The sequence below is a fragment of the Parasteatoda tepidariorum genome, chromosome 8 (assembly GCF_982258835.1).
Source record: "Parasteatoda tepidariorum strain Cologne lab strain chromosome 8, Ptep-v5.0, whole genome shotgun sequence".
NCBI lineage: Eukaryota > Metazoa > Arthropoda > Arachnida > Araneae > Theridiidae > Parasteatoda > Parasteatoda tepidariorum.
In genome coordinates, this window is record NC_141762.1 from 47,389,010 (window position 1) to 47,403,738 (window position 14,729).

The 14,729-nt window shown below is 27.3% G+C and overlaps 1 protein-coding gene across 1 annotated transcript in view; it reads left to right on the forward strand.

Moving 5' to 3' along the window:
- The window catches only part of LOC107456544 (15-hydroxyprostaglandin dehydrogenase [NAD(+)]), a 20,621-nt gene continuing 5,892 nt past the window's right edge, over positions 1-14,729 (forward strand). Inside the window, exons 1-6 of the mRNA XM_016074430.5 lie at positions 1-382; positions 2,049-2,169; positions 3,217-3,323; positions 8,997-9,093; positions 10,116-10,192; positions 14,252-14,397. Of these exons, the coding sequence (XP_015929916.2) occupies positions 281-382; positions 2,049-2,169; positions 3,217-3,323; positions 8,997-9,093; positions 10,116-10,192; positions 14,252-14,397 (650 nt within the window). The 5' untranslated portion in view covers positions 1-280. The remainder of the gene's footprint in view (positions 383-2,048; positions 2,170-3,216; positions 3,324-8,996; positions 9,094-10,115; positions 10,193-14,251; positions 14,398-14,729) is intronic.

Genomic DNA, 14,729 nt, shown 5'->3' on the forward strand with positions numbered 1-14,729 from the left:
ATTTTTAAAAAAACTATATACTTCTTCACTAATGTACTTGTTTATTTCATAAAGTTTGAGATTTTTTTGTTAAAACAACAATATTTTGAAACGTCAGAGCTTATGAGGATTCTTTTAATCTTACGAGAAGAAAAGATTTTAGGTTACGAGAGATAACGAAATTTAATAATCTGCGGTGATAATATGATTCTGAATGATGATTCTGCAGATTTAATAATACGCAGAATCATCATTCTCAGAAAAAAAATTTTTTTTTGTTTAATCTCTAAAATTTTATTTTATGGTTAAAATGACTTTCACCGATAAAGTAGCTATTGTAACTGGTGGTGCACAAGGTATTGGGAAATCTTATTGTTTGGAATTGTTAAAAGAAGGAATGAAAGTGAATATTACTTTAGGCTACTGATTATTTTAATTTTTTTAAATTAAAAGTACAGTCAAACCCCGCTATAGTGAACTCCCGGATATAGAGAACGAAATGTTCGGATGCCTTGCTGTACACGTATAATGTTATTTTTTGTGGCTATAGTGAACTAAAAAAGTGAGGAAGTTGAATATTATGAACTTTTTTCTGTGTTCGACTGATTTTTTTTCCTTCAATTTTTTTAAAAATAATATTGAAATGTCTACTTCAAAATAAATACTTATACTGATTTTTAAAACCATCTATAGAGTGGAATGTAGTGATAAGCATTTTCTCTTGTTTGCTTCTTTTATCTCACTTTTCCGTCCATAAACAAAGACCTACCCAGGCAGATGTATGGACAAATTTTTCCCTGCATCAGCTAAAGATTAAGAATTTTTTTTGGTTCACAAGACGAAGAATAAATAAAATAAAAGCAAGTTAACACATTTAATGATCTCCCGGAACAGATATAGTGAACCGAAATTTCGATCCCTTGAAGGTTCACTATTGTGGGGTTTGACTGTATAAAAGTTTTGCCATTCCATTCTACTTCTTTATTTTCTTTCTTCAAGTTGTAATTTTATCCTGGTTAACCAATTAATATCTTTCATGAAAATATTCTAGAATACTGTAAATAATGTTGATTGTAGACAATGTTGTTGTTAATGACATATTAATGATTCCACTTCATTTAAATATTTTGTAGCTCTTCGATCTAACGCCAGTCTTGTCTTTAAGATTAGGCTAGATTTTTTTTTTATTTTTTGAAAAATCAAAAATATTTGATTTAAATTTGCTTTTTTTTTTGTAGTTAAAGCTTGTTTTTTTCCCCACTTTTTTAATAGTTATTTTTAGTTTTTTCATTTAAGGAAGTGAAATTTTACAAACATAATTTAATTGAAGTTGTTTTATAAAAAATAAATCTTAACAATACATTTTCCAACTATAATAACTTTATCTTGAAAGTTAGTTTGCTTTAAAAGATGAGAAGATGTTTGTTTGAGATGCTTAATTTTTTCTAATATAACTTTATTTTTTATTTTGAATTTCAACTCTGAAAATAAGTCATTGTTTGTCTTTAGTGCATTCTCAGAAGTTTTGATGGTCTCTTCTAAAGGTTTTCTTCAACACAAAATTTATAAAAAAAATTCCTTGCCTCTCAAAAGTGGTCATAAATAGCGGTGGTCTATCCTAGAAGTTTCACTGTATTATATATATAACATAAATTCAATTCAAATTTTTAAAATAATTATTTGTTTTACATAAAAATGATATTTTCATAATGTCAAAAAAAAATAGAAAGGAAAAAAAATTAACAAATAAATAAGCTATTTACTACTGCAGTACATTTGGTGAGACTAAATCTCAATGTTTTTGTTTTAAATATATAAGTTGCTTTACATATACAATTTTAATCGCCTTATTTTTTTATTCTTAAATAAGTAAGAAATTAATTAGAAATAATTTTTACGAATGTTTTTGTTTCCTATGCATATTTCAGTTTTTCCTCAAGAATTGAACACTTACTAAATAATTTTAATGCATTCATTGTTATTACAATTTAAATGGATAAATGTATTTAGTGAGGTTTGACACTTTGTTTTATATACACATTGTTTAAACTTAGAACATATAATTACAGATATGCCTGTGCGATGTCAGTGAAAATGCAGCTGAAGATTTTATCAAGAAACTACCTGAAAATTTGAAAGAAAATATTTTCTTTCAAAAATGTGATGTTACTTCTTTTAATAATTTTAAAGGTAATTCCAAAAAATGTGTGTGACTTAATGAAATAGGCATATTAAAATTTCAACAGTGTGGTTTTTGAAAACCATTATAATGCCAAAGCTTGTGAGGAGAATTTATAAAAAAAAACAACAATTGTTTTACCAAACCATTTACCCGCTGGTGGTTTAGCAAATGGTCAAAATTAGGAGAACGTTTCTTCTTTATACACTATTTCCTTATCTAATTACATGGAAAAACTGATTTTGCTAGGTAGAGAAAATTGAAGTTTACAGCTTTTTAGGTGCAGAACTGTTATTGGGTTAAAAAGAAAATTAAATTTCTGTTAAATCATTAATTGTATGTTTTTACTGTATGTGAGCCTAATTTCTAGAATCAACCTGTCATCTAAAAACTTTTAGGTCTTCAATGGTTATTTATTTATTTATAACTTTAGGTGCATTGCAATTTTACTTAATAAATTTTTTTTATTTAAAAAATTCTATTTATTTTAAGACCATTTCCTTAGTAATAAGTGTGACAGCTATTATTTAATTCTTTATACATTCTGAATTTAGTTGATTTACGAGAGTAATTTTGTGCTACATTGGAATTGACACTCTTTTTCAAATTATATGTATTCAATTTAATTTAATTATATTTATCATTTTGTTATAATGTCTAAATTTGTGGATATTAGTTACCCGATGTAAAAAATTTTGTTTGAGTGTAGTTTTTATTATAATATTATTATTACAATAATTGGAAGAATGTTAAAAATTTAAATTTTTTTATGGTCCGAAAAGCTATTGTCCTGTTACAAGTTGAACGATTAGTTGATAATCACTTCAGAATTTGTTAGCAACTCTGCCACTTTAAAGCATTTAAAGCAATTTTTAAAAGTAGTCAGAGTTAAAAGTAAATAATCCTCACATTCAAAAGAGAAAGTGTATTACATAAAACTCAATATATTATAGTAGACATTTTCAATGCACAAATGAAATTTTAAATTTTTCTTTTCTCAGAATTAAATATAATTTATATTTGTTATAACTTACACTAATTATTAAAGATATTTTTAGATGCTTTTGATAAAACAATAGAAAGATTTGGACAAATCAATTTAGTTGTAAATAATGCTGGAATAATGAATGAGCAGGAATGGAAGAAGACAATTGAAGTCAATATGGTAAGTTGGATGAGATAAAGACTTTCAATACAATTTCAATTCTGCTTGACAATTGCTAAGAAACAACTAATTTATGCAAAATAGCATTCCAGACAGTGCCATAATATCAAGCGCAAAGGGCGTGGTAGAGTAGGACTCGTTATCTGTATAAAGGGCAGTGTATGCAAGCTCTTCATTTATTCGAAAACTAATGCTTTTAGATATTTAACCAATATAGTGCTGTAGGTTGTTGAACTTATTTCTGTGAAATTCAAGATTTTGTTGCAATAATTAAGGACAAAATGTCAGAAAGACACAGAACCGGTCAGACCCAAATTTTAAGTGTAAGCAAAAATGTTTTTGGCGCTCTCCCTACCTTAAGGATATCATCATCATAGTTGGCCAGACAGGATAATAATAATAAGGACATTAAGGATAATAATAATAAATATGTACTTAGTAAAATAAATTTTTTTCATAATTTTAAAAAATAATTCAAAGTCTCTAAATTTTATTTATATTCAATAGCGAAAAAAAATATATCCTATCCTAAGCAATTTTAGAATAGCAATCAAAATATTAGACATCTATATTATATTTACATTTCTAGCTATTTATGCCTGGTATTTTTAAATGAAAAGAAAGTATTGTTTTTGCATACAATTCTTTCGCATACAATTTTGCATACAATATTTAGCTTTTGCATTCAATTAAATCTTGCTTTTTATATTTTAAAATTATTTTATTTGATAATGAAAAAAGAAATGAATAATAAATTCAAAATTGTTCAAATGTATACGCATTAGATTATTTAGATGTATAGAAATGCTTCATTCAAAAGTTTTTTACTTGATTATGTGAATTCATTGCTAAATATTTATTATAAATATCAGTACATTTCTTTATTTCATTCATCTGCCCTTATTCATAGTTTTTTCATGGATTGTTTCTCACAGCATGATCTTGAATAATTTTATAAAATATAATGAATTGAGTGGAATTAATTATCGACTATATCAACCCTCATCTATCAAAAGGTAACTCTTGATAGAATCATGTTAACATGGCTTATATACTAGTGAATTGGTATTTAATATTTGTAGTGGTAGTTATGCCACATTAAGCGTGTTCACATCACGTAGGGAAATCACCAATGTGAACACGCCTGCTTTGACAGAAACGCATACTTCGATGAATGATCCACATTGAACAGTTTACTTGTGACTGAGAGATTAACCAACTCCTCGCACTGTTGCTGCTCAGTCTCGCCTCTTTCATAAACAACGTAGTAATGTGGCATAACTACCACTACAAATATTAAATACCAATTCACTGATAGATGAAGGTTGATATAGTCAATAAGTAATTCCCCTCATTTTCATATCATGTCCGGGTCACCAATGTGGGGAAGTAATTATTGACTATATCAACCCTCATCTATCAAAAGGTACCTCATGATAGAATCAAGTTAACATGGCTTATATACTAGTGAATTGGTATTTAATATTTGTAGTGGTAGTTATGCCACATTAAGCATGTTCACATCACGGAGATCACCAATGTGAACATGCCTACTTTGACAGAAACGCATACTTCGATGGATGATCCACATTGAACAGTTTACTTGTGACTGAGAGTTTAACCAACTCCTCGCACTGTTGCTGCTCAGTCTCGTCTCGATCATAAACAACATAGTAATGTGGTGTAACTACCACTACAAATATTAAATACCAATTCACTGATAGATGAAGGTTGATATAGTCGATAATTAATTCCCCTCATTTTCATATCATGCCCGGGACACCAATGTGGAGAATTAATTATCGACTATATCAACCCAGGGCTAAAGAGAATACAAGGGCTAGTTCACTCCGCTCTTAGAGCTGAAGCTACGATTTGCCTCCTCATGACGTCACTGTGTCCACAGATCTCGGAGATCCCAAGCAAAGATATGATAACTTTGCATCTTTCTCTTTGTAAAAATAAGTTAGACTTTTTCTGGTTATTAGCCTTCAAACTTGACGTAATTCACACATTATTTCCGTTCATAAACATAGTTTAAAAAAAACTTTCTTGGTTATTATATTAAAAAAATACCATTTTAAACTTATAAAAATGTTTTGCTAGTTGGTGAAAATGACACGATAAATACTTTATTTTAAAAAGTTCAGTTTTAACTTTAACTATTAAGAAAAATGAAGGCATATATCGACACTTTTTTTATCTACATATTCTTTTATAAAGATAAGTTAAGTTAAATTTAGAATCCCTGATTTTAAAATATGTCGTTAATAGCAATTTGTTCATACTTAATCATTAGGAAACATCAACCTTAAATGCTAATTACTGAAACAAAATAATAATTTAGGTTCATAATGACATTAGAAATTTTACAATTGTTTATAGACATTTAAATTTACGAAGATATAATTTATAGATATTTAAATTGAAGAGAATATAATTTTTTTAAAAATCATAAATATTTTGAATAACTACATTAAAAAATATGTTCTGAAATTAGGAGAATTTCAACAATATACTATATATTTTATTTATACTTTTTACTTACATTTTAATTTTCTTTGACTTTATCTATTTTTTAATTCTTTTCACCTGCCTTTCTTTATGAAGTAACGAGGCGGTTTCTATTTAGATAATGAATTTTTATAAAAGTTCTTTACGACAGAATAAACGTATTGCTGTTTTATATTAACTGTGTCATTTCGGAATCCATTCTTTACATAGTTGTTCATTTACTTTAGGGAACACGCGAAAAATTATACTTTTTCCTTTTGCTTTTATATCAAAATTTTTGCAAGTTGCAATCGCGCAAACTGGCATTTCGATAATAGCTTTAAATTCTTGTAAATTCACTGCAAAAACTGAGGAAAGTCATTATAGAAAATAACAAATATCTTAGAATATCTCGCAAAAAGAAATGATCCAATATTAGTTAGAGCTAGTAAGGCCAAACGCTCCGTTCTTGAAGTAAAAGTGCGAGCTTTGCGCCAAAGTGACGTCACTAGAGTGACGTCTGAGGATCGGAGCGGCGAGAGATAGTTCAAAGGAGTGAACCAGCCCTTCTATTCTCTTTAGCCCTGATATCAACCTTCATCTATCAAAAGGTACCTCATGATAGAATCAAGTTAACATGTCTTATATACTAGTGATTTGATATTTAATATTTGTAGTGGTAGTTACGCCACAGAATAAAGGTAGGAGTACTTCAATCACTCATCATAATTGTCTGACTGTACACCATCAGCTTCCTCAACATTCTGCTCGCTTTAACATTTCCAAAATTCCTGTTCCTGATATTTTACTCAAAAACATAATTATTTTTATCAATCCGTCATTTTAATTTTGTAGGCTAAATAGCAAAAGATTTCTGAAAACCTGGACATTTACATTGTTGATTAAAATTTAAAAAAACTAGTTAAAATATATTGTACAATTTAATGTAACAAAAACAGCAATAAAATTACAAAAAAAAGATTGATCATTGAAACTTAATGAATCACTAGAACTTAAAATTAATGAAATAAATGTCTTGATGTCTTATATAAAGCAAAAATTAGCTGCTTTTAAAAAATTTCCAAAATTTTATTCCAATTAGTAAATATTTAAGAAATTTTAAAAATATTACTATTTAAAAAAATGCAGTATAAGAAATTTTGAAATGGGGAAAAAAAATATTGTACATTTAGGATTACAATTTATCGATAGGAGATGTAACAAACAATATTAAAATTTTTAATTTTATTCAAATTTGACGTAATTTTAAATTTAATATTGAGAAAATTATAAAATGTAGAAAAACATAATAATCTGAAAAATCAAAATTAAATCAATGAAATGGCAATATACATTATTTTTTTTAAGTCTACTTTAACAAGTCTCACAGATAAAATTACAGAATAATTACCTAATCAGTATTTTGAGTTACACTAAAGGTAAAGAAAACACAATAGAATTGGGGAAGAAAAGAAGTAATTCAATAATGAATTTTTAAAAAATGAATACCAATCTAACAATATTTTATACTAATTAAAAGGGAAACAATTTTATATTTCTGAAATTTAATTAAACTAAAATAAAGCATCGTTAACAAATCATATACTGATAAAATAAACGAAAACAATATGACTATAAGACTTTTAAATTAATATCACATTTTAAAAAGTAGAAATTTATAAAATTATAATTTAACTGAATGAAAGTTATAAATTTTGTATTTACTTTTAGAAAGATGCAAAAAGTAACTTGAATCTGAAATTGCTGATATACCTTTATAATTTGAAAAATTGATAAAAATTTTAGATGGTTACTTTCTTTCAACGCATTGTGCAGCCGAAAATTCAAGGAGTGTCCGTTATACCCTTCCTTTAACATAGTAATAATTAATTTTGCTGACGAATCAGAAACCATCTTTTGCTTGTTATTTGTTTTTCTTAAAAATTTTGAATTAATTGTTTCCGTAAAAAGAGACCAATGTCCAATGTTATATCAATATTTGCAACTTCTCATTTTTCTTTAAAAAAACACTTACCTTCCCATAGCAAATTTTTCCTAGAACATTGTGGAAGGGGAAATTACTATAGGCAAGTCACTCCCATTTTCTCCAAACGGTTTTTCTGTAGAAACATTAAAGGAGACTCAGCAGGTTTTAGTCTCTATGAGTGACCATCATTTCGGCATCAGCAGATCTTAAATTGTAAGACCAGAATGCCATCAGTACTAGTGAAAAGATCTAAGACGAGGAATGCTGCATTGCTACACAGTTTAAAGGGTTATTTTTTTTAGCAGAGTATTAGATATATTTCAAAATTTTATTTTAGGAAAAAAGTTCATTTTAACTTGTATTTTTCAACAAGCAAGCAAGAAAAAAAGCTTTTAGAAGGGAAAAAGACATAAAAAGTTTTTTATTTTTAAATCTAGCCTTACTTGACTCCGGCGCCCCGTTACACAGCTGCTTACTACACTTATATCTCGGACTGTTCCTCGTAACACATCATCTAAGTGCTTACAATCTCAGACGACTGAAAACAGATCAAAGTGTCACCACTGTGGCCACAGTACTGGAATTGTCAAAGAATGTCAACTCAATATTAAAATAGGCAGCTGAAGCTGGAAATGCTATGTGAAAACACGCCAGTAGTCATGGTAGGGACATCATAAAAAGAATTGTGAATTTTTGAAAGTATTCTTTTTGATAAACAACATGTTTGCCGATCTTCTAGTAGATGATGTTTTTTTTTTAAGTTTGAATGTATGGCCATATAAGTGGACTTTCTACTACTTGATTAAGAAAAGTAGATAATTGTCTGTAAGAAAATTAATTTTACTTTTATCTTGTCTTTTCAATATCTAAAAATAGAAATATAGGCAGTGTTTTAAAAATACACTATGTTATCTGGCTTAACAGTTCCCAATTTTTTCGTGAATATCAACATTTATGATCAATACTTCTTTTTCAAAAATTATATTAAATCTAAAATTAAATAACTATTGAGTATTATAACTAAGTTCCTTATTGAAAACTGATAATTTCTACTGTTTTGCTAAAATTCAATGTTAAAATGCAACTTTAAAATTCTTTGATAGTAAAGATGATGAGCAATTGTTTTCTATTGTTTAATGAGTCATTTTAATGCAATATTATAATTGTTTAAGTTTTTTAAAAATTTTCCTTAGATTGGTGTTATACACGGAATTCAACTTGCTTTCCTGTATATGGGTACTGACAATGGTGGCAGTGGTGGTGATGTGATTAATACTTCATCCCGTATGGGTAGGTAGTAAAAGAACTTTGTGGTATTGATAGTGCTGTTAAGCACATTTTATTTCTTTATATGTGTTTCAATTAGCTTTTAATTCTGATTGCATGATTTATTTCAAATGTTCTTATGTTAAGTGTGAATTGACTGTAATGTATTTTATCCTTAATTAGATTAAATGTGTAATCCAGTTGCAAAAACTGATAACTGCACTTTTGAAAGGGTTTAAAATGAACTTTTGTAGTTATTAAAAATAAAACAATAATGACATTTAAAAGAAAATATTATTTTTATTTTTTATATTTCATTATATTTTGTATTGTGTTTATATTTACACGTAAGTGCACCATTTTGATCTCCTTTCTTCTTAAGATTGCCTGTCATATATTAATTGCATAACAGTGCTAAACATGTAAATTTCAATTTCAAAAGATCTGAATTCTTATTTTACTTTAACAATAATTGTACTTCTTATAAATTTTTTATCTTTCCTTTTTGAATAGGGGGATTTTTTTCAATAAAAGTCAAGCTATTAAATGATAAAAAATCTTTATTTAAATGCTTATTAAACTTATCCATTTTTATGTTTTTAACTTATTCAAAACCATTTATATTGATTATAATATTTAACTATTCTATTGCTTTTATAAAGAAGTTGGCAAAAATATTTATTCAATTAGAGCCTATATAGCAATGAAAAAATGTATACATTATATTAACACTTCCAAGTTTCCTACACCTCAGAGAAAACCTAGGGAACTTGGAAGACTCAGAAATTTCAAATTAACATTTTTTTTTACAATAAGAAAAAAAAAAAAAAAACTGATTTTTCGAAGAAGTTTTTCTAAAAAACAATATTTTAAATTATGTTAACAATTTAGTAGTAAAGTATCAAAGTATGTAGAATTGCATGAAAATTTGTCTTCTTTTGGCTTAAAACTAACTAGCTTTTCTTTAAGTATTTTTTTTTTATTCATATTATTTTTCAATAGATTTTTTTATTTTAATTGATCTTCAACTCAGGTTGTTGTTACAGGTTTCAAAAGTGGTCCTTTTACTCCAGTATATTGTGCTACTAAATATGCTGTAATAGGATTAACAAAAAGTTATGGGGTGGGTACTTTTATATGGCTTATTCTATTGTTTATCATTTTTTTACCATAGTTAAGTGCGTTATATTATTAGTCACCAAACGTTTTGAAATCATTGCACACATATCATATTTAAAATTTTGCACCGTTACCAAACCCATTGTATTTATCTGAGGATTACTATTTCCTACAATAGTTGAAAGAAAAGTTTTCAGTCTTTTGTGTCTCTTATATAGCTCTAAAATCATTTTTTCCAGGATCCTTAAGATCGAAAAGCATGAGTTTTAGTTCTAAATCTTAAAAATTGTTAAGATTTTTTATTTGTCTGTTGGGGGAGGGACATGTAAAAAATGAATTTTTCTCATAGGACTAGCATTATGCAATGTTATAATTTAAACCACACACGCTTTTTTTCCAATTGCTTATAAGATATTTTTGATGTTTGCTAACTTACCGATTAGCTATTTAATTAGCAAAAGAAAAAAAAAATATTGGGAATTTATCCTGTGTGTTTTAAAATTGCTGTTGTTCAGTTCTTACTTTTTGGACTTATTATTTAGCATAATTTATAGTTGTTGAAAAAATGTTCCCTACAAATACAAAAGATGGAAAAAGCATGAACTTAAAATTTTTATATACAATATAAGTAAATATGAATGCATCATAAATAGTATTTCAATATGTGTGTGTTGATGACAAGAAATTGCGCTCAAAACTTTAATCATATATGGAGGTATCTAATGGTAACTATTGAGCTCTAAAAATTTTTTTTACTCAATGTTATATGTTTCAAACATAGAGTTATAAATAAGAAGGAGTGGGCATTCCTCCCCTTCCCTGTTGGCGCGAGTGAAGTAACTGTCAAGTAGCGACGGCCATGTTGGTATAACCAGAAACTTTGCAGAGCCGCTCAGGTTTCAAGAGGAAGAGTTAGGTTGTTTTTGATCTTTTCTCTTATGATTGGAAAATTTCGAAAACGAGATTGAAATAGTTTTGTTGTTAATACATAACACCTTTTTTCAACATTAGTTTCTTTTCTTCTTCCCAAAAAATAATGTTCTAAGATAGCTCTATTTTACAACTGAATTAAAAAAAGAACTTTACAGCAGTTTTCGGGAACTTTGGTTCCTTTATATTTTATCTAGGCATTAAAAGTAATATATTATTGTTATTTAAGGGGGCAGCTTTCCAATTAAAAATTTATTCAAAGAATATCACATTAAAACCCCACTAGTTTGAATACAAAGAAAATAATATGAAATGCACTTTTCTTTAAAGTTAGAATATTTAAAGGGAAAAATATTGTTTTGTGATAAAAGAATAGCAATAATCAGCATTAAGCCATTTGAGTAAACAATTGAGTAATAAAACTAGTCCATAACCTACTGTTTATTACTAAGCAGAGAAGTCTAATTTCTTTTTCTTTTGAAAAGCACTTCATCATATGAAGTGTACAAAACTGTAATTTACAAATAGCAATGTAAAATAACTGTGTATTTATTTTTTAAGGTAAATACCCAGAGTATTTAATATATATAAATATTTATTTTCCAATTGAGGTTTAAACTCCACTCATGAAATGCTCTATCTCATTCCCAAAATACATGAAGTGGTGAGCAAATAAATGCTTTATAATAAATGCCCAGGCATTATTATCTATAATGAATGCTCTATAATAAATTAAAGCTTTGACACAGCAATTGAGACGTTAGTAGAGGAAGGTGGAGACTCAGATGAAACAAATTTTAAGGCTTTTAAGAAAAGATAAAATGAATACTAAAGCCTTTTTAAGGCACATAGAAATCCTGCAAAGTACACGATTTAAATGTCAACACTTTGAAAATGCAATGAGTAAATATATAATTACTTGCTGATTTTAGCAGCGTTTGAAAAAACCCAACCCGTTTCGGTTTTATTAAAAAAAAGACGGGGAAAATTGGGTTTTTTCATTTAGTGCTCATAAACTTTAAGTTTTACTGTGTAAATATTTTTATTTATCAAAAAGTGTCGCACAAGCTTAAAAATAGAAATAAATCCAAAAAGTTATTTTAATTTTGTTATATGTATTTTATATTAAGTTTAAATAACGCATTATCACTAATATATGTTTGAATCTTCTTTAGTGTTAAGTACATAATGTTTCACAATTTTTAATTCAAGCATTGTAAAATATAAATGCAGCAGTATAAAGGGAACAAGTTTATTAATCTTTTTGTTTTTACACACATTTATTTACTATATTTATTAAACATACATATATATATGTGTGTGTGTGGTACGGTGAATGACCGAAATAGGTGGTTGTTGACTTTCCCCGGTGAATGACAAACACCAAATACGTAGGTTAAAGATCGAATATTTCATTACATTCTTGTACATTCGGACCCTCACCGGTGTATGTCAACAATCACATAGTCGCTTTGGTGAATGTCAGAAATATTTGTTATATCCAATTTTATATTAATTTATTCGTTGATATTATTATATTTATTTGATATATTTATATTTATTCTGTGTTTTAATACTTTCTGACAATAGATTAGAAGAAACATCAGTGTTTGGAGTATCGGGCAAATATATACCGGGCAATGGCATTTGACCTTAAAAAACATCAGCTACCAAGCCACTTAAGGTTAAGTGCCACTGCCTGGTATACCCTACACTGATTTTTTTTAAGGTTAAGTGCCACTGCCCGGTATATAATTGCCCGATACTTGGTGTATACCGGGCAGTGGTTGCCCGATACTCCAAACACTGATGTTTCTTCTGATCTATCGACAGTAAGTATTAAAATATCAAATAAATCTAATTATATCCACGAATAAATTCATATCAAATCGAATGTAATAAATATTTCGGACATTCACCAAAGCGACTATGTGATTGTTGACATTCACCGGTGAAAGTCAGAAATAAGGATATTTAGCAAATATTTCGGACATACACCAAGCGACTACGTGAATGTCGAAATTTTCGAGACTTCGGTCATTCACAGTAACATATATATTATAAAATTATAATCTGTAAATATTTATAATCTGTAAATATTTATAATCAGTAAAAACTAACATTTCATCTGACTTTTGACTTTAATAAAAAACTGAAATAAATATTTAATGTTCTTCCATGTTTTTATAATAAGATTAATAGAAAGTGAAATTAAAATTACATATAATTATAAAGAGTATCAGATACTTGTCCCATTTTTTTCAAATAATTAACCCTAAGAAAATTATTTCATTTTTAGATAAATAATTTTAAAAAGTTCTCTTATAAAAAGTTTTAGCTTACTTTTTTAAAGTCGGAAAATAAAACTGTTTAAATTTGTTAATGTATCACTTAGTAAAAAAAAAAAAAAATTGTTTCTTTTCAATTTTTTTAAACATATGAATTTATAATTATAACTTGTTTATTAATATATAAAGCATGCAACTATATTTGAAAAACTGATCTTTTCAGACTGTATTATTTAAATTTCTATTTGATTTAATATCATTAAAATATTATTTTTTGAAAAAACCCACTTAAAGTTTTCAATAGTACTACAAAATTATAAGATTCGAGTTTCTTTTACTTTACAAATATTAAAAACTTAATCAGGCAAATTTATGCTGCATAATAAATTATATATAAGTAAATGTGCAACACTAACTTTTAATAAAAACATTATTATTAATTTTTTTTATTATTTTTTTTTTAAAAAAACCCACTTATCGTTCCAAGTGGGTTTTTTCAAGGTGGGCCCACTTAGCAAACCCTGCTTTTTAGGAAAGAGAGTTATGTTAAAGGAATTATATTAAAAAAAACAACCAAAAATTTAAATTACTTTAAATAAATACAATAATTTAAATTATATAAAATTGTTAAAAGAAGCACACAATCTCTTCTAGAACATTTTAGAACCCAGTTTGAAGAATGTTTAAACACATACAACTCTAGTTCAACGAAGTTCGATTTGTTTTGGTTGTACCAATATGGCGCCACGGTTGCGGTTAAGGCTTCATTCACATTCTATACTCTTTTTAAAAATTCTTTTAAAATAATTAGTTTAAATATCAATCTAAGATATTTTATTTTGTAGTCTGATTATCACATGAAAAAAACTGGAATTAAAGTGAATGCTATCTGTCCCGGGCCTGTCAACACTTACATCACTCAAAGCTCAGTTTCCAACTCTCTAAATGACGCTGAACAAAAACGTTTCTTGGTCTCTAAAACTTTCATTGAGTAAGTATTCTATTTAAAAATATATTGATTTAAATCTTGACCCCTTTAAATTTTGAGACACCTAAGCACATTACTGTTTTTTCTTAAAGTTTTGTCAGAATCCTTAGAGTATTGTTTAAATTTGGCACAGTTCAATCAATTCTGCATTTTGTAAAATTAAGCTCTGCATTCAATTTTAGCCCCTAAATGTATTTTCAAAAATGCTACTTCTCGAAGTGTTTAATTACTTAAAAAGAATAAACAAGTGCCCTGACAGAAAATTATATAAATTTTTGCTCTGTAATTTAATGGTTAAATGATGAAATTATGGAGTTTTTAGGTGAATTATTTTT